The 18,578-nt window shown below is 46.9% G+C and overlaps 1 protein-coding gene across 4 annotated transcripts in view; it reads right to left on the bottom strand.

The window, feature by feature from the left end:
• Positions 1–7,414: 7,414 nt before the first annotated feature.
• SPECC1 (sperm antigen with calponin homology and coiled-coil domains 1) overlaps positions 7,415–18,578 on the bottom strand; it is a 164,463-nt gene continuing 153,299 nt past the window's right edge. For all 4 annotated transcript variants that reach the window (XM_039366939.1, XM_039366941.1, XM_039366938.1 and 1 more), the window contains 2 exons: positions 13,920–13,979; positions 7,415–11,212 (listed from right to left, as the gene is read on the bottom strand). In XM_039366939.1, coding sequence (XP_039222873.1) covers positions 11,123–11,212; positions 13,920–13,979 — 150 coding nt within the window. In that variant the 3' untranslated portion in view covers positions 7,415–11,122. The remainder of the gene's footprint in view (positions 11,213–13,919; positions 13,980–18,578) is intronic.

The raw sequence follows: 18,578 nt of genomic DNA, 5'->3' as shown, positions 1-18,578 counted from the left end.
AATTGTCGATAAGAAAGGCAAAAAAGTCTGGATAGTGGAGGTGGCAATTCCTGGAGACAGCAGAATAGATGAGAAAGAACTGGAGAAGATAACAAAACACAAAGACCTACAAATAGAAATAGAAAGACTGTGGCAAAAGCAAGCAAGGGTAGTACCAATAGTGATAGGCTCCTTGGGTGCAATCCCAAAACAACTGGAGCACCACTTGAACACCCTTGGCATTGACAAATTTGCCATTACTCAATTGCGAAAGGCGGCCTTACCTGGAACTGCTTCCATCCTGCAACGATATCTGTAATACCATCAAACATCCACATCTGCCTATCCCAGGTCCTGGGTAAGGACTCGATAGGTAGACAAAATGCCAAATCCAGTCTGAACATCTGGCTGACTGTGTGATGATCGATAATGATGATAAAGTTGGAAGATACCTTGGAGGTCATCTAGTCCAACCCCCTGCTCAGGCAGGAAACCCTACACCATTTCGGACAAATGGCTATCCAGTCTCTTCTTAAAAACTTCCAGTGTTGGAGCATTTACTGCTTCTGGAAGCAGGTTGTTCCACTGGTTAATTGTCCTCACTGTCAGGAAGTTTCTCCTTAGTTCCAGGTTGCTTCTCTCCTTGGTCAGTTTCCATCCACTGCTTCTTGTTCGGCCTTCAGGTGCTTTGGAGAACAGCTTGACTCCCTCTTCTTTGGAGCAGACCCTGAGATACTGGAAGGCTGCTATCATGTCCCTCCTAGTCCTTCATTAAACTAGACAGACCCAATTCCTGCAACTGTTCCTTATATGTTTTAGCCTCCAGTCGCCTAAAGTCATCTTTGTTGATCTTCTCTGCACTCTTTCTAGAGTCTCAGCATCTTTTTTATATCCTGGTGACCAAAACTGGATGCAGTATTCCAAGTGTGGCCTTACCAAGGCCTTGTAAAGTGGTATTAACACTTCACGTGATCTTGATTCTATCCCTCTGTTAATGCAGCCTAGCACTCAGGAGGTGGGTCGCCTCTGTCATCCAAAAGTGCGTCCGACACATTGTAAAACGCAGTCACATATTCCCAGGACACTGCAAATGGTTGTAAATGTGAGTCAGTTGCCAAGACCCTGACATATATTCTCTTGAGTGAGGGAGAGGCGGCTGTCGAAACTTCAGCACATAATGGGGGGGGGCGTCGTTAACTTGGAGCATCGCTGAGCAACCAGTTGTAAGTGGAGGACTATCTGTGTCAGTGCATTGTGTGCCCAAATGGTTCACACTTCTCACGACGGGCACGGGCAAAATGGCTGAATATGCACACCTCTTCCATCTCCGAGTCAGCCTTCTGACCCAGCTGGGTACCTTCTGGACGTGCTGGACATCAAGTGCCATAAGCCACAGCCCAAAGCAGTGGTAGAAGTTGTGGGAGCTTCATCACTGGAATCTTTTAGGAAGAGACTGTCAGAAATGATACAGGGCAAGGGTAGGCAACCTTGGCTCTTTTATGACTGGTGGACTTCAACTCCCAGAATTCCTGAGCCAGACGTGCTGAGGGGAAAGGGAGAGGTTTCCAAGCTGAGCCAGGCTGGCTCAGGAATTCTGGGAGTTGAAGTCCACGAGTCATAAAGCGGCCTAGGCCTAGGCCAGGGATAGGCCACCTTGGCTCTTTTATGATTGGTGGACTTCAACTCCCAGAATTCCTGAGCCAGCCACGCTGAGGGGAAAGGGAGAGGTTTCCATGCTGACCCATGCTGGCTCAGGAATTCTGGGAGTTGAAGTCCACGAGTCATGAAGGGGGCCATAGTTCCCCCATGCTGCCTCAGGAATTCTGGGAGTTGAAGTCCACAAGTCATGAAGGGGGCCATAGTTCCCCTGTGCTGGCTCAGGAATTCTGGGAGTTGAAGTCCACCAGTCATAAAAGAGCCAAGGTTGCCTACCCCTGATATAGGGTCTCCTGCTTGGGCGCGAGGTAAGACTAGATGACCTCCAGGGACCCTTCCAGTTTCTATTCTATTCTATTCTATTCTATTCCATTCTATTCCATTCCATTCCATTCCATTTTATTTTATTTTCTCTTCTCTTCTCTTCTCTTCTCTTCTCTTCTCTTCTCTTCTCTTCTCTTCTCTTCCCTTCCCTTCCATTCTATTCCATTCCATATCTTCTATTCTATTCTATTCTGTTCTATTCTGTTCTGTTCTGCTCTGTTCTATTCCATTCCATTCCATTCCATTCCATTCTATTCCATTCTATTCTTGCCCCCTTCTTCGCTGTAGCCCCATCGGCCACCCACCCACTCACCCAAAGGTTGCTATGAGGATAAAGGGATAAATCTACCGAGGCTGCATGGATTTCCACAGAAAAGCAATGAAATAAATATTTAGCACTAAGCTGGAAAACTCTGGGAACGGCGAGACATTTCAGTCAATATGGGTGTTTATTTGACTCCTCTGTTTACTGGGGTTTACAGACCGCTCTCCTCCAGCAGGAGACAATGAGAATTATAACCTTGGAAATACAATTTGAAAAGTATGATTAAAAAAAACGATTATAGCGAAACACATCTGGAAAGATGGCCCCAGTTTGAACAGATTGGCTAAGTCAGAAGTAGAAGTAGTCCTTGGCTTATGAGGACAATTGAAGTCCTCCCATCTTAAAGCATGCTGGCTGGGGGATTCTGGGAGTGGAAGCCCACCCCTCTTAAAGCATGCAGGCTGGGGGATACTGGGAGTGGAAGCCCACCCCTCTTAAAGCATGCAGGCTGGGGAATTCTGGGAGTGGAAGCCCACACCTCTTAAAGCATGCAGGCTGGGGGATTCTGGGAGTGGAAGCCCACCCCTCTTAAAGCATGCAGGCTGGGGAATTCTGGGAGTGGAAGTCCACCCCTCTTAAAGCAGGCTGGCTGGGGGATTCTGGGAGTGGAAGCCCACCCCTCTTAAAGCATGCAGGCTGGGGAATTCTGGGAGTGGAAGCCCACCCCTCTTAAAGCATGCAGGCTGGGGGATTCTGGGAGTGGAAGCCCACCCCTCTTAAAGCATGCAGTGGAAATCCATCCCTCTTAAAACATAATGGCTGGGGGATTCTGGGAGTGGAAGCCCACCCCTCTTAAAGCATACAGGCTAGGGAATTCTGGGAGTGGAAGCCTCTTAAAACATAATGGCTGGGGGATTCTAGGAGTGGAAGTCCACCCCTCTTAAAGCAGGCTGGCTGGGGAATTCTGGGATTGGAAGTCCATCCATCTTAAAGCATGCTCGCTGAGGAATTCTGGGAGTTAGTCTGCCCCACTTAAAGCAAGGTGGCTGGGGGATTCTGGGAGTTGAAGTCCGCCCACCTTAAAGCACGCTGGCTGGGGATTTTTGGGAGTTGAAATCCACCCATCTTAAAGCAGCAAGAATCATTTTTGCGCAGCATTGGAAAAATGAAGAAACGCCATCCGAAGACGACATAATGAAGAAAACGCTGGAAATGTGCAGAAATGGATAGACTCGCGTTGAAGATTAAACCCTGATCAAGATCCTTTCTAATCCTGGATTTGCACAGAAATGATGTGGGATGTCCTTGCTGCATGAGCCATATGGGAACAGCACTAAGAGGAGATGGGGCCGAGTCAGGTCTGGACGATCCTGCCTCTCTCAGCAGCTTTTAATACCGTTGGCAACAGGGCATTTTTTGCAAGACTCAAAACTGCTGAGAATTTATGCATCCAATATTTGTCTTCCTGCAATCCCTCCAACCTTGGCAGGTGGCAATTGATAAATTTGCAATAAGAGGCCTGCGCTAACAATCCAAAGCAAACGGTCAGAAATGAAAAAGGTAAAATATCCGCAAGAAATAAATCACTAAAATGGCAGCATTCAAATGCCAAAAGGAAAGGTTTTTTTTTTTTAATGTTTTGAATATTTTTCCAAAATAGAAGCTCATTTTGCAGGCCTTCAGCTTGTTACCCCGCACTTGTTCAGTAACAGTGGGAAATGTTTACTTGGCTGCTTGAGAATCGTGCACTGTTGGTTATCAAGGCAGTCCTCGGCTTACGACCGTAACTGATAGGTCCTTTCTGGAGATTTGATGGACTTTGGAATGTAATGTGGTATTTGATGCTCTCAAGTTGAGTTTGACATCCAGAAGCGGTGGGTGCTCCATCACTGGAGGATTTTAAGAAGAGACTGGACAGCCATTTGTCTGACATGGTCTAGGGTCTCCTGCTCGAGCAGAAGGTTGGACTAGATGACCTCAAAGGTCCCTTCCGACTCTGTGATTCTATTATTCTATAATCCCAGAACATTTAATCAGTGGAACGGCTTGCCTCCAGAAGTTGTGAGTGCTTAACAAGTGACTGGACAGCCATTTGTCTGAAATGGTATAGGGACGCCTGCCTGAGCAGGGGGCTGGACTAGATGACCTCCAAGGTCCCTTCCAAGATAATTCTGTATTGCCATTGACAGTGGGAACAATTAATCAATAGAACGGCTTGCATCCAGATGTTGAGGGTGCTCCATCATTGGAGGCTTTTAAGAAGAATTGGAAAGCGCAAGTGGAGGGTTGAACTAGATGACCTCTAAGGTCCCTTTCATCTCTTGTTATTCTGTATCCTGGGGTCACCCCTATTCACTTTTCTTTATTGCAATGAGCTATAGGCTTACAACGACCTTGTTCTGGTTTTGTGTGGCTTTTTTTGTGTGTGATTTTTTTTTTTTTTTGCATTTCCCAGTCTAGCCTCTTCTGGGGATTTCCTGGTGGTGTGCCATCCAAGGGCTGAAAGAGGCCCAAAGCTTGCTCAGCAATTTTGAGATTGGCTGGATGCTTCGTTCTGTTGAACAGAAAACAGAATGTAAAAGTGTCTCCAGAGAGAGACCAGCACTTCAAACAAATTTATCTTGGATCCAAGAAGGATGCAAAGTGATCACTAAATATGCATATTTTTGGTACAGTTCAAACAGCTTCTTATATTGCCGATCATTTCTGGAAGTTCCTGTAATATGTTTCCAGAAGTGGCTCTTTTCTTTCCGATATAAACCGCCTTTGGTTGGATCTCTACAAAACAGACAGCTGGAATGTTAACACAATCACATTTTATTATGAAGGAGAAGTTCCAAAGTTCAAATTGTTTATTACAGCATTGCAGGTTAGCTGCTGCCGGTGAGGCTTCTGAACACAAGGGATCGGTTGTGAGCTAAAACAAACATTTGGAGAAATTTATAGCCGGGCTTTCCTCAGTGTATTGTCACCCTTTGAGTAATTTGCTCTGAGGTTCAGCCTTGAAAGCTGTTGCTTATTCAGTGTTTGTCAACTTTGGCAACTTGAAGGTGTGTGGACTTCCACTCCCAGAATCCCCCAGCCAGCCTGCTTTAAGAGGGGTGGACTTCCACTCCCAGAATTCCCCAGCCAGCCTGCTTTAAGAGTGGACTTCCACTCCCATAATCCCCCAGCTAGCATGCTTTAAGAGGGTTGGACTTCAACTCCCAGAATTCCTCAGCCATCCTGCTTTAAGAGGAGTGGACTTCCACTCCCAGAATCCCCCAGCCAGCCTGCTTTAAGAGGGGTGGACTTCCACTCCCATAATCCCCCAGCTAGCATGCTTTAAGAGGGGTGGACTTCCACTCCCAGAATCCCCCAGCCAGCCCGCTTTAAGAGGGGAGGACTTCCACTCCCAGAATTCCCCAGCCATCATGTGTTAACTTTTCTTTGACTCCTTCCATGTTCATGGACACCTCTAGGCTCTTTTCTTGAAAAAAGAAAAATCTTGTCTTTTTACTGCTTTTAAACATCCATCTCTATGATCTCCTGGTGGTCTCCCATCAAAATCCTGTTATTCTGCCAGAAAATAGCTGACATTTAAAAAGTTTGTGGCTACACTGAAACATTTTTATTAGTTTCTGAATGACTCTATGAACAGGCCTTCATGTTGATTTCGGTCGGGTTGGGGTTATTTTTAAACTTCTCAAACGTAAAAGCCAGGGGATCTCCTAGTGGTCTCCTGCCCACCGACTAACACTCCCCTGGCACTTTGGCATTAACCAAAGTCAAAATCCCCTCTTGAGAAGACCTGCAGCAAGTCTTTGTCCAATTTCAACAGCAGGAGACAAACTCCGTTTTTTGCTGATTTCTCCTCCATTTTCGACCCTGTTCTGTTTTAAATGTAAACATTTAAATTTAAAAAAAATTGTTTTCATTTTTTTAAAAATAATTTTAAAGAGTTTTTTTTAAAAAATGATAATTTTTAAAAACAAAAGTAATTTTTTGTTAAAAAAATAATTTTATTTCTTCACAAAAATAATTTCAAGTTTTTAAATAAATTTCTTTTAAGAATTTACTTTTAAAAAAATACATTTCTTAAAAATAATTTTAACTAGTTTTTTTCCTTTTTAAAAAACAATTTTAATTTGTTTTTTAAAAAGGTGATTTTATATATATATATATATATATATCAATGGAACTTGAAATTATACCAGTTCTCTCTTTATTCTTTGTTAGCAACCTAATATATATATATATATATATATATATATATATATATATATATATATATATATATATATATATATATATATATATATATAAACTTTTTTAAAATATAAAAAGTATGGCGCTGTCTTGAGCTCTCAAAAGGCCTTGGAATCCCATCAAACAAAAATAAAATCAGGAGTTCCCCCCCCCCACCCCAACACATACAAATATCCACCAGCCCCTCCTGGCTGGAGGAACCACAACAAATTCACACAATCACACGTTGGCCAGCAAGTAATGGAAAGAAAATGTTTTTATTAGAAAGATCAGGCAGCTTCAATAACATTAATCTCTTGTGTTTTGTTTTTTAAATAAAAACTTGGTGGCAAGCACAGTCTCAGGCTTGACCGAATTTGCCCCAGTGTCCGTACATTCAGACGTGCTTGCATTCCAAAACTTGTGGTTCCCATCCTTTGCTGGACGGAGATGCAAAATCTCGGTGCTTTTGTAATTGGAGCATTACACATCAAGCCCGTGTCAAGAAAAGCCGGGTTGAGGAAGGGGAGGGGGAGAGGAGAAAGAAGAGAGGGAGAAATCCACATCTGGCAAAATTTGGCACATATGCAAAGTTCTTTTTTTTTTTTTAAAGGAGGACAGAAGAAGGAAAACTCAAAAACCATGAAGGACTGAAAAATACAGTAAAAATAAACTGTGCCTCGTAGAAATTGGTGGTCCTGCTGAAAAGCCATTAATAGAGTGTTTCTCAACCTGAGTGTGATTTTAAGAGGGGTGGACTTCCACTCCCAGAATCCCCCAGCCAGCCTGCTTTAAGTGGAGTGGACTTCCACTCCCAGAATTCCCCAGGCAGCCTGCTTTAAGAGGGGTGGACTTCAATTCCCAGAATCCCCCAGCCAGCCTGCTTTAAGAGGGGTGGACTTCAATTCCCAGAATCCCCCAGCCAGCCTGCTTTAAGAGGGGTGGACTTCCGCTCCCAGAATCCCCCAACCAGCCTGCTTTAAGAGGGGTGGACTTCAGCTCCCAGAATTCCCCAGCCAGCCATGCTGACTGGGAATTCTGGGAGTTGAAGTCCACCCATCTGAAAGTCACCAAGGTTGAAAAATATTGTATTTGTGCCTGGGATACCAACATTTCAGGCTTCAGGAGCAGTTTGGGAGTGCCTTGCGGAGGACTAGCGTGCTGCTGAACGCATTTTATTGGGGAAATCTGCAGGAAGCAGTGGAATTCTGCAGGGTAGAATCAAAATGATGATGGTGAGGGCCACAACGGTTGATCACTAGTGATAAAAAAACGGGCAGTGGTTTGATCCTGCCGTGGCAGCCGCCATCTTGACATTTTGATCACACCCTGCCAGCTCCTGATGAGAACCGTACAGACAAGGGATAGAGCTGGTGAACCATCGGAGGACGGAGAGGCCCGTTGTTGAATTCAGGGACGTCTGCCATTTGGGTCAAAAGAGTCAAAATGGCTGCCACAATCCTGCAGTTGGAGCCCCGCCCCTTTTCGTACTGCACCGCAGGGCTGGGATTGCAAGTGCTGGCTGCCATCTTGTCTTTTTTTGGGGAGGGGTCTCTGTGGATGCCCCAGTGCATTGTGAGCAGTGAGCATCTCCTAATTTTACCCTAACACGATGCACTTCCGGATCCGGGTGTGCACAACACCGACACGCAATCCCTGAAGCAGGTTTTGCAGAGATACACAGAGTACCCCTAAGCCTGGATTGGGAAGGAGGTAGTTGTGAATAGACAAAATTAACTATTTATTCTTACAGCCGCCCGGAGACGTTCTGAGGGGTAGCCATCAAATTCGAATAAACGAAATAAGAAATAAATTTAGCGACCCAGGAGAAAGAGGGGGCAGCTCTCCTAGGACTAAACAGCTTCTTTAACCGGTTTACAAATCTGGAAACTAATCATGGCTTCTTGCCGTCTGCTTGGAAGAACCAACCTTTTTCCAATTTTCTGGCATGTTCAAAAAGAGAGGAGCCCTTCTGCAGGATGGTGACCCCCTCCATCCATCTGGAGGGCAGATGTGTCCCAGAGAGGCAGCTTAGCCTGTACTTTTCTTAAAACATTCTCTTAACTTTCTAGTCCTCAAGAGGTGGGAGCAGGGAGAGCCCGGCCTCGATCGTGAAGACGTCCACGCGGAAGAAAAAATAGCCCTTCCTGAGGTGGCCAGCGAAGACCCTTCCTTGGAGATCTTCAAACTGAGGCCGGATGATTTGGGCGTGAGGGGTGGACTAGATTACTTTGGAGGACCCTTGCAGTTCTAAGGTTCCTTTGGAGAAGAGAGGGAAACTCAAACCGGGAAAAAAAACGAGCGGGGAGCAATGTTGCGGTGCATGTACCCTCTGGCTCTACTTTTCCCCAACCGGATAGCCGTTCCGGCACGGCCACGCTCCACTTTCCTTAAGGCACGTGCAAATTCCCGTAAGCGGTGCCTTTGCTTCTCTCTGGATTGGCTACTCTGCCCACCCTTCTCCCCCCAACCTCTGACCTTTCCCAGAGACGCCATCTTGCCCTTTGCAACCACGCTCAACTCAAACCTTCTCGACTTTAACCACTTTCTCTCTTGCCATCTTCCACCGCTCGTGCCTGGAACTCCTCCCCCTGCACAAGACCCCTCCCCCTTTGAGGTTGGGAGGGGAGGTCACACCCCTGCACAAGACCCCTCCCCCTTCAAGGTTGGGAAAGGGGTCACACTCCTCCTGGCACTGACCCCTGCGTCCACCCCACCCCTGCGTCACCCAATGTCCTGGAGCACTTCCCCGCGCAGAGCTAACCTTCTCGACCGTGGGAATCTGCGGCGCGTGCTGATTTCCAATGCCCGCCGTTTGTTCCCGGGAAGATGGTGGTGATCCAGAGACCCCCATGGGAGTCGCGCCCTCTGGTTTCACACAACCAATTTTCCCCAAGTGTATCCCGGAGGACCTCAGCCATGCCGGTCCTCCGATTCTTTCCACCTCGTCAACATCCGGGACAGTACTGAGCTCATGTAGACAATGGGACACCAATGAGTGGGCAGAGCAGATCTTCCAAACAATGGTTTCCCCTTTAACAACAGTGTGTCTGTGTGTGAGAGAGAGACCACAAGACCTCACTGAGACCCCCTTGCTGGCTTGCTAAGTTCCCTCGCTTGCATCCCCCGTGCCCGTCTGCAAATGATCCCAGTAGCACGACAGGAAGGAACCTGCATCAGTGTTTGCTCACATCACGACAACCTCATCCCCAGTGGGTACCAGGAATTCCCAGAGCGTTCCGCATGTCTACATCTCAAGCTCCCGCCATCTTTTTTACAACGGGGATCCCGAAACCCAAAGACACGCTACGTGTTTGCGTTCGGGCAACATCACGCAACCCACGTACTACTTTTGACAACATTTGACAAGCTCTGTGTTCCACCCGTTCGGAGACGCTGGTGGTGGTCACCACGGGTGCCGTCTGCCTGGGCTTGAATCTACCCTCCTGTCCCGACGTTGCAAAACCGTCCTTAAATCGTGGCAGAGGGTCCCTTGACTGACTCTGATGTTCTCAATCACTCCAGACAGCGGCAGCAACGCTGTCGTAAATCAACCAGACTCTTGTTAATCCTGCTGAAGACTCGTGGAGGACAGCGCAGAAAGAAGGCATCGCGTTCCTAATTTGCAGAGATCCCAAATTGAGGAGTCGCCGACGTTTTTTTTCAATTTGCTCCTGTGCTTTTTTTACCAATTGCACGCTGGGGAGGTGTTGAGTGTGCAAAGCGTTTGCCTGTCTCTTCATCAGCGGCCTGCACAAGACAAACTCTGCTGAATGAATTTCGGCCTGGCAGAACCGCAGCGACGAACGCTGGTGAAAAAACATGGCAACTCTAGGGCTTGTGAGCCTGGCCCCTCTTCTCCCATGTTCTTCCTGTTTCTTGAAGGGGTCTACAAACCCTGTTTTCGGGGGGGGGGGGCCCTCCGTCCACTCAACAATTGCACGAAAAGGAGAATTTGAGAATGGCTGCTCGTTCGTGTCGCAGTTGGGAAGGGACACCAGACCACGCCACGTGATCCCTTGTTCCCTAGGTTGGACACTCCCTCCTGCCACTTTCACAGCCCCCCCCCCCAGGAAAGATGCAACTGCACAGAGGTTAATCCAGATTGGGGCAATCCTCTGAAAACAGACCCTCCTCCGAACAGTTCACGAGATCCGGTTCCAATCCAGATGTGGCTGGTGGCCTTTGAGACTTTCAGGCAGATGCTTTTAGTGTGGCTGGCAAGGGTGTTCCTGTGCTTCTGCAGAGTTCCCAGCTTCTGGGGCTGTTCATTTTCTTTTTTAAAAAAATGGGAACGGGGCCCAGCTGGGAGAGACCCACCGGGGCACCTTGGTTTAGTGGAGGGAAAAAAGCGAGCTAGAATTATTTTTACACCGGGTGAGGTGCCCAGTCCTTGTGAGTCATAGTTGGGCTCTTGGCTTTGAGTATCTTTTTTTGGCACGGTTGGGCACGTGGCCCAAGAAGTTTCCAGCCAAGAAGGGACCCACTCTACCACCTCACACGCCGTGGCATCTGGCAGGAGCCGTCGTTTGCCGAGCGGGAATCAACCGAAAAAGGGGATCGTTTAAAGTGATTGTGTGCTACTTCGGCGGTGTTTTTTTCAGTGGCTCGTACTTCTCTTCCTCTTCTTCTCCTTCCTCCCTCCTCCTTCCTTCCTCCTCCTCCTCTTCTTCAAGTTTCAAAATATTTGTAGATCTGGGCCACATATTGCATCACACTTTGCCAGTCCGGACGATCCGTGTACATAATCTCGCTCAGTTCCTGCGGGAGGGCAAGAAAAAGGGATCAGCGGAAGGGAAGTCACCCAAGTCTTCTCCTACAGACGGTCATTGAGTCCAACAAGCCCATTTTTCCCTCTCGGGGTCCCCTTCTGGATGAGCGGACTCCCAGAATTCCCAGCGAGGACAGCGCTGTGGGGAATTCTGGGAGCTGAAGTCAACGCTTTGGTAAGGCAGAATTGAATTGAAGGACGGAGGGCTACTCAGATGATTGATTGAGGGGAGATAAAGGTTTCTCAAGCGTGGCGGCTTGAAGATGGGTGGAGTTAACTCCCAGGATTCCCCAGCCAACCATGAGAGTTGAAATCCAACTATCTTAAAGCAGGCTGGCTGGGGGATTCTGGGAGTGGAAGCCCTCCCCTCTTAAAGTAGGTTGGCTGGGGGATTCTGGGAGTGGAAGCCCTCCCAAAGTAGGTTGGCTGGGGGATTCTGGGAGTGGAAGCCCTCCCCTCTTAAAGAAGGCTGGCTGGGGGATTCTGGGAGCGGAAGCCCTCCCCTATTAAAGGAGTCTGGCTGGGGGATTCTGGGAGCGGAAGTCCCCCCCTCTTAAAGCAGGCTGGCTGGGGAATTCTGGGAGCGGAAGCCCTCCCCTCTTAAAGGAGGCTGGCTGGGGGATTCTGGAGCGGAAGCCCTCCCCTCTTAAAGGAGGCTGGCTGGGGGATTCTGGGAGCGGAAGCCCACCCCTCTTAAAGCAGGCTGGCTGGGGGATTCTGGGAGCGGAAGCCCTCCCCTCTTAAAGCATGCTGGCTGGGGAATTCTGGGAGTGGCAGCTCACCCCTCTTCAAGCATGCTGGCTGGGGGATTCTGGGAGTGGAAGCCCACGCCTCTTAAAGCAGGGCTAGCTGGGAATTCTGGGAGTTGAAGTCCCCCCTCTTAAAGCAGGCTGGCTGGGGAATTCTGGGAGTGGAAGTCCACCCCTCTTAAAGCATGCTGGCTGGGGGATTCTGGGAGTGGAAGCCCACCCCTCTTAAAGCAGGGCTAGCTGGGAATTCTGGGAGTGGAAGTCCACCCCTCTTCAAGCATGCTGGCTGGGGGATTCTGGGAGTGGAAGCCCACGCCTCTTAAAGCAGGGCTAGCTGGGAATTCTGGGAGTTGAAGTCCCCCCTCTTAAAGCAGGCTGGCTGGGGGATTCTGGGAGCAGAAGTCCACCCCTCTTAAAGCATGGCTGGCTGGGGAATTCTGGGAGTGGAAGACCACCCCTCTTAAAGCAGGCTGGCTGGGGGACATTCAGCAAATCACTGCTGAATTGGGAAAAAAGCCGGAAGAGGACCCCCAGTGGGCTGAATTGAGCCTCTGCAAAAGGCCTGGCAAGGACCAAGGATTTGCCAACCCAGATTGCCAACCCTCCTGGAGGTGCTTCCTTCCTGCCGCGTTGGCAAAACCCTTAGGAAGGACGAGAACTGCTCCGATCTCAGGCTGTGGCAGAAGGCCAGGCTAGATATTCCTCAGCTCTGCCAAGCATGCCAGCTGACCCCCCTCTTCCACCCCCCCATGTGCCCAAAAGCAGGAAGTAAGAACTGCACCCATTTCATCCTCCTGGCAAGGCTTTTGCTGAGCAAAAGGCAGCCTGGCCAACACCAGTCCGGAGCTCTGAAGAAGCCAGAGTGGAAGAAGAATAATTTTTTCAAAATGGAGGCCAGGAAAACAATGTTGACAATTGCATAATTCGAGGTAGCTGTATATAAACGGGCTTGTGTGCACAGTTAGTCCTCGACCTACGACGATGACCGAGCCCAAAATTTCTGTTGCTAAGCAAGACAGCAGCTGGGTGAGTTTGGTCCCATTTTACGACCTTTCTTGCCACAGTTGTTAAGTGAATCGCTGCAGCTGTTAAGTTAGTGGCACAGCTTCCTTCTTCTGTTTTCCCCCAAAACGACAACCCTATGAGGTGGGTTGGGATGAGAGAGAGAGAGAGAGAGCGACTGGCCCAAAGTCACCCAGTTGGCTTTCATGCCTATGGCGGGACTAGAACTCACCACTTCCTGGTGATTGGCCCAAAGTCACCCAGCCGGCTTTCATGGCTAAGGCGGGACTAGAACTCACTACCTCCTGGTGATTGGCCCAAAGTCACCCAGCCGGCTTTCATGGCTAAGGCGGGACTAGAACTCACCGCCTCCTGGTGATTGGCCCAAAGTCACCCAGCCGGCTTTCATGCCTAAGGCAGGACTAGAACTCACCGTCTCCTGATGATTGGCTCAAAGTCACTCAGCCAGCTTTCACGCCTAAGGCGGGACTAGAACTCACCGTCTCCTGGTGATTGGCCCAAAGTCACCCAGTCGGCTTTCATGCCTAAGGCGGGACTAGAACTCACCGTCTCCTGGTGATTGGCCCAAAGTCACCCAGCCAGCTTTCATGCCTAAGGTCGGGCTAGAACTTACTGTTTCCCTGTTTCTAGCATGGCACCTTAACCATTTGACCAAACAGACTCTCATATGCTAGAACACGGCTCCCATCTTGCTCAGCTAACATGGGTCATGTTGGCTTGGCAGGGGATGATGGGAACTCCACCCTCAACCAGTTAGGGAAAAATACCTGAGTGATTTGGGGCCCAAGAGAATCACCCCTGCTTTGACCCCCCCCCCCGCCTATCCGTCTCTCCCCGTCTCTTAACTTCATCCCTTACTATTCTCCTCCCCGGGAAAATTAAACCACACACACACACACACACACAAACACATACACACACTTACCAAACTGGGCTTGATTCCAACACTTTCCGCCGCTTGGAATGCAAGCAGGAGATTTCTTTTCTGAGGAAGAAGGGGAAAAAAATGAATAGAAGGAGAAACATAAAAGAACTAATTTTAAAGTCTTTTAAAATACACAAACAAAAAAAAATAAGAAGAGACTAGACCAGTGGTAGCAAACCTATGGCACGGGTGTGCCATCACCCCAGTCCTAGGCCTTCAGCTGGGTTTTATAAAACTTTTTTGCTTTAGGCCTCTGCCACTGTGTGCAAAAAAAAAAAAAAAAGGTTCAATCAATCAGTCAATTTCAACCTGGGGGGGGGGGAAAAAGATCTTGCAAAGTTGGAATTGATTGATTGAACTTTTTAGTCCCACCCAGTCTGCTGTTACCACCACAGCCACGCCCACCCAATGGGCCACGCTCACCCAATGGGCCACACCCACCCAATGGGCCACGCCCACCCAATGGGCCACACCCACCCAGCACCCGACGATGCATAAGTGGGTTTTGGGTTGCAGTTTGGGCACTCGGTCTCTGAAAGGTTCACCCTCACTGGACTAGACAGTCACTTGTCTGAAATAGTATAGGTCAGTGGCGGCAAACCTATGGCACGCGTGCCGGAGGGGGCACTCAGAGCCCTCTCTGTGGGCACGCGCGCCACGCTCTTTGGCTAAGTTTTCACAGGAAAAAGCCATTTGCCAAGGCGCTTCCTGGCAAAAATGGAACCAAAGCGTGCTTTGCTCTTATTGAGAGCAATCCTGCGAAAAAAAAGGATGGCAAAGGACAGCACAGTTAGCTCTGAAAATGAAATCCTTAAAGTGTGGAATTCTCTGCCAAATAATTTTAAGTCAATGAAAGCACTTGGCATTGCTTTCCTTACTTTGTATGGATCACTTTATGCTTGTGAGCAGCTGTTTTGAGCTTTGAATTATATCAAACCTGACACCAGAAGCAGACTAACGGATGACCCGAGTGCTGTGTGTGTTGCTCTCAAACTTGCCAAGTATGAGCCAAGGCTAGACAAATTATCAGCATGCATGCAACAGCGAAAATCACATGAATTGTTCAAAAGCAGGCCAAATGCAAACGTTTAGCTTTCAATAAAAAATTGCTTGTATCATTGAAAGCTCTGTTATTGTTGTTTTTCTTTTAAGACAAAAGATGTTAAGGTATGAGTTGTTTTTTTCTAAACTAAAACCTCAGTATTCAGGTTAAATTGCCGTGTTGGCACTTTGCGATAAATAAGTGGGACAAAGTCATTTTTTCTAGTGCTGTTGTAACTTTAAACGGTCACTAAATGAACAGTTGTAAGTCAAGGACAACCTGTAAAACATTATTTATGTTTGCTGCAGAACAGGCTGACTTCCTTGTACCTATGTACAAATGGAGGTTTTAAACCAGGGGTCTTACAACTTGGCCCTTTTATGATTTGTGGACTTCAACTCCCAGAATTCCTCAGCCAGCGTGCCTGGCTGAGGAATTCTGGGAGTTGACGTCCACAAGTCATAAAAGGGCCAGGTTTGAAGACCCCTGTCTTAAAGCATCCTGACTGAGGAATTCTGGGAGTTGAAGTCCACAAGTCATCAAAGGGCCAAGTTGGAAGGCCCCTGTCTTAAATCATCCTGGCTGAGAATTCTGGGAGTTGAAGTCCCCAAGTTATCAAAGGGCCAAGTTGGAAGACCCTTGTCTTAAAGCAATCTGGCTGAGGAATTCTGGGAGTTGAAGTCCACAAGTCACAAAGGGCCATGTTTGAAGACCTCTGGTTTAAACATTTAAATAAACAGGGGAACAAAACAGTCCTTACTATAGCAAATCTTCCAAAACTGGAGGTCCCAAATAGACAATAACATGAAATGCCCCATTGGCTTTTAAATTGAATATTGAAAAATTAAAATTAAAAATAACATCAGGTGAGGGAAGAAAGAGGGGAGAGATGGGGAGAATAGATTTAAAACAAAAAAAACAAAAACAACACCTGTATTTGTATTTTATTTCCTATTTTCTCGATAGAGGGGTTAGCAAGAGGAAGGAGGAGGGAAAAATGAAACTGGATTAGCTGCAGTTTGTCTCCTTTCCATTCACGGGATTTATAATCTAAACAGCCAGCCTGGAAACTCCCAAGAGATATCAAAATGTCACTCCAGTTTAACCTCTGGCAACCTTCTTTGGTTTAAAAGGGAAGAAAAAATAAACAAAAAGAGATATATTAAGAGGACAGCTGTGTCATTCTAGACCAGCTTTCTCAGTGTTTTTTTTTTTTTTTTAAGAAGACAACCATTGGTCTGAAATGGTATAGGGTTTCCTGTCTGAGCAGGGGGTTGGACTAGAAGACCTCCAAGGTCCCCTCCAACTTCTATTCTATTCTATTCTATTCTTCTCTACTCTATTCTATATCCCATTCCATTCTATATTCCATTCCATTCCATTCTATTCTATTCCATTCCATTCCATATTTTCTCTTCTCTTCTCTTCCTCTTCTATATTCCATTCCATTCTATTCTATTCCATTCCATATTTTCTCTTCTCTTCTCTTCTCTTCCTCTTCTATATTCCATTCCATTCTATATTCTATTCCATTCCCTTCTATATTCCATTCCATTCCATATTCCATTCCATTCTATTCTATTCCATTCCATATTTTCTCTTCTCTTTTCTTTTCTTCTCTTCTCTTCTATATTCCATTGCATTCTATATTCCATTCCATTCCAATCCATTCCACTCCATTCCATATTTTCTATTCTATTCTATTCTATTCTATTCTATTCTATTCTATTCTATTCTATTCTAGAAATAGGTCTATTGTTTAATCACACTATTTTGAAAGCGGTCCAGGAATAACAATAAGAACGATGAATGGATCCAACTTGTCTTTGCGTCCGTCATTTTTTTAAATTGTTTTTCACGCTTCCTTACAAAAGCAGCCATCTTAGACTGAATTACAGGGGGTCCTCGACTTACGACCATTTGTTTAGCGACGGTTCAAAGTTACGATGTTGCTGGAAAAAAGGGACTCGCAATCAGTCCTCAGACTTAAAACCTTTGCCGAGATCAAACTCCGGGCAGTCGGCAACCGGCATGTATTTACGACGGCCGTAGCATCATCTTTGCCATTTATAACCTTCCCTGCAGGAACGCTGGGCCAATCACCAGGAGACGGTGAGTTCTAGTCCCACCTCTGGCACAAAAGCCAACTAGGTGACTTTGGGCCAATCACTAGGTGACGGTGAGTTCTAGTCCCGCCTTAGGCATGAAAGCCAGCTGGGTGACGTTGGGCCAATCATCAGGAGACGGTGAGTTCTAGTCCCACCTTAGCCATGAAAGCCAGCTGGGTGACTTTGGGCCAATCACCGGGAGACGGTGAGTTCTAGTCCCGCCTTAAGCAGGAAAGCCGGCTGGGTAACTTTGGGCCAATCACCAGGAGACGGTGAGTTCTAGTCCCGCCTTAGGCACGAAAGCCAGCTGGGTGACGTTGGGCCAATCACCAGGAGACGGTGAGTTCTAGTCCCACCTTAGATATGAAAGCCAGTGAGGGAAGCCGGGCATCAAAAAGGGTCATAAAATGGGGGCATGACTGCCTTAAGAACCACATCGTTTAAGGACAGAAGTTCTGATCCCAATTGTCGTCATAAGTGAAGGACTTTCCAGGAGATCTCGGAGGGGGGGGAGGAAGTGAAGTGTAAAAAAATAAAATAAAATGGGACTTTGGCACGTATCGCATGTCCTTTTGAGGTCCCGGGAGAATTGCGTCCAATTTCTCCTTTTTTAAAGAAAGTCCAGCAGATTAGATAATTGTTCCTTCAGGAGAAAATATTCAGAGCAAAAACATCGGAAGCCTTTTGAATTTCCCAGAGGAATAGTTATCCATCAACCCAACGGGCTCCTTGCCTTGGGCAGTAACAATATTCTCATTTTTTAAAAAAAAAAAAAAATCACGGTTTGGTTTTCCTGCAGCCCCAAAGGCAGCTTTTTGCTATGTATATATATGTATATATATATATATATATTAAAAAAAACTTGCATGCCTCTATTATCACTCAAGTTTTATAATGGGTGTGGTGGTGGTGGTGGGGGGAAATTTATTTATACCCTTCTTATCTTGCTCTGCCCTCTGGAGATTTGGAGAGGCTGGCAAGAAAGGCACAGCCATAAATTAGCCCGTTAAATTAGCCCTTCACAGCTGATAAAGACAGTGACGAAGGCAAAAAGGATAATCTTATTTTTAACTGGGGATCATAAATCAAAAGTGCAGAGAAAGGGCCAATGGGCACCTATTTGCAGATGTTTTGTCTCCTGATGTAATTCTTCTTACGTCCACTTTAATTGTTGTTTCTTAAAATATTTCATTAATTTTTTATTTTTGCAAATTGTAAGTGCTTAGTAAACAACGATGTAAAAAAGATGATGGGACTCTAGAAAGAGTACAGAGAAGAACAACAAAGATGATTAGGGGACTGGAGGCTAAAACATATAAGGAACGGTTGCTAGAATTGGGTCTGTCTAGTTTAACGAAGAGAAGGACGAGGGGGGACATGATAGCAGTCTTCCAGTATCTCAGGGGCTGCCCCAAAGAAGAGGGAGTCAAGCTATTCTCCAAAGGGCCTGAAGGCAGGACGAGAAGCAACGGATGGAAACTCATCAAGGAGAGAAGCAACCTAGAACTA

Source organism: Crotalus tigris, unplaced genomic scaffold (assembly GCF_016545835.1).
Source record: "Crotalus tigris isolate CLP2741 ecotype Arizona unplaced genomic scaffold, ASM1654583v1 scf7180000020497.760770, whole genome shotgun sequence".
In the NCBI taxonomy this organism is placed as follows: Eukaryota; Metazoa; Chordata; class Lepidosauria; order Squamata; family Viperidae; genus Crotalus; species Crotalus tigris.
The sequence above is the reverse complement of the archived record's forward strand: the minus strand, read 5'-3'. Positions and strand labels throughout refer to the sequence as shown.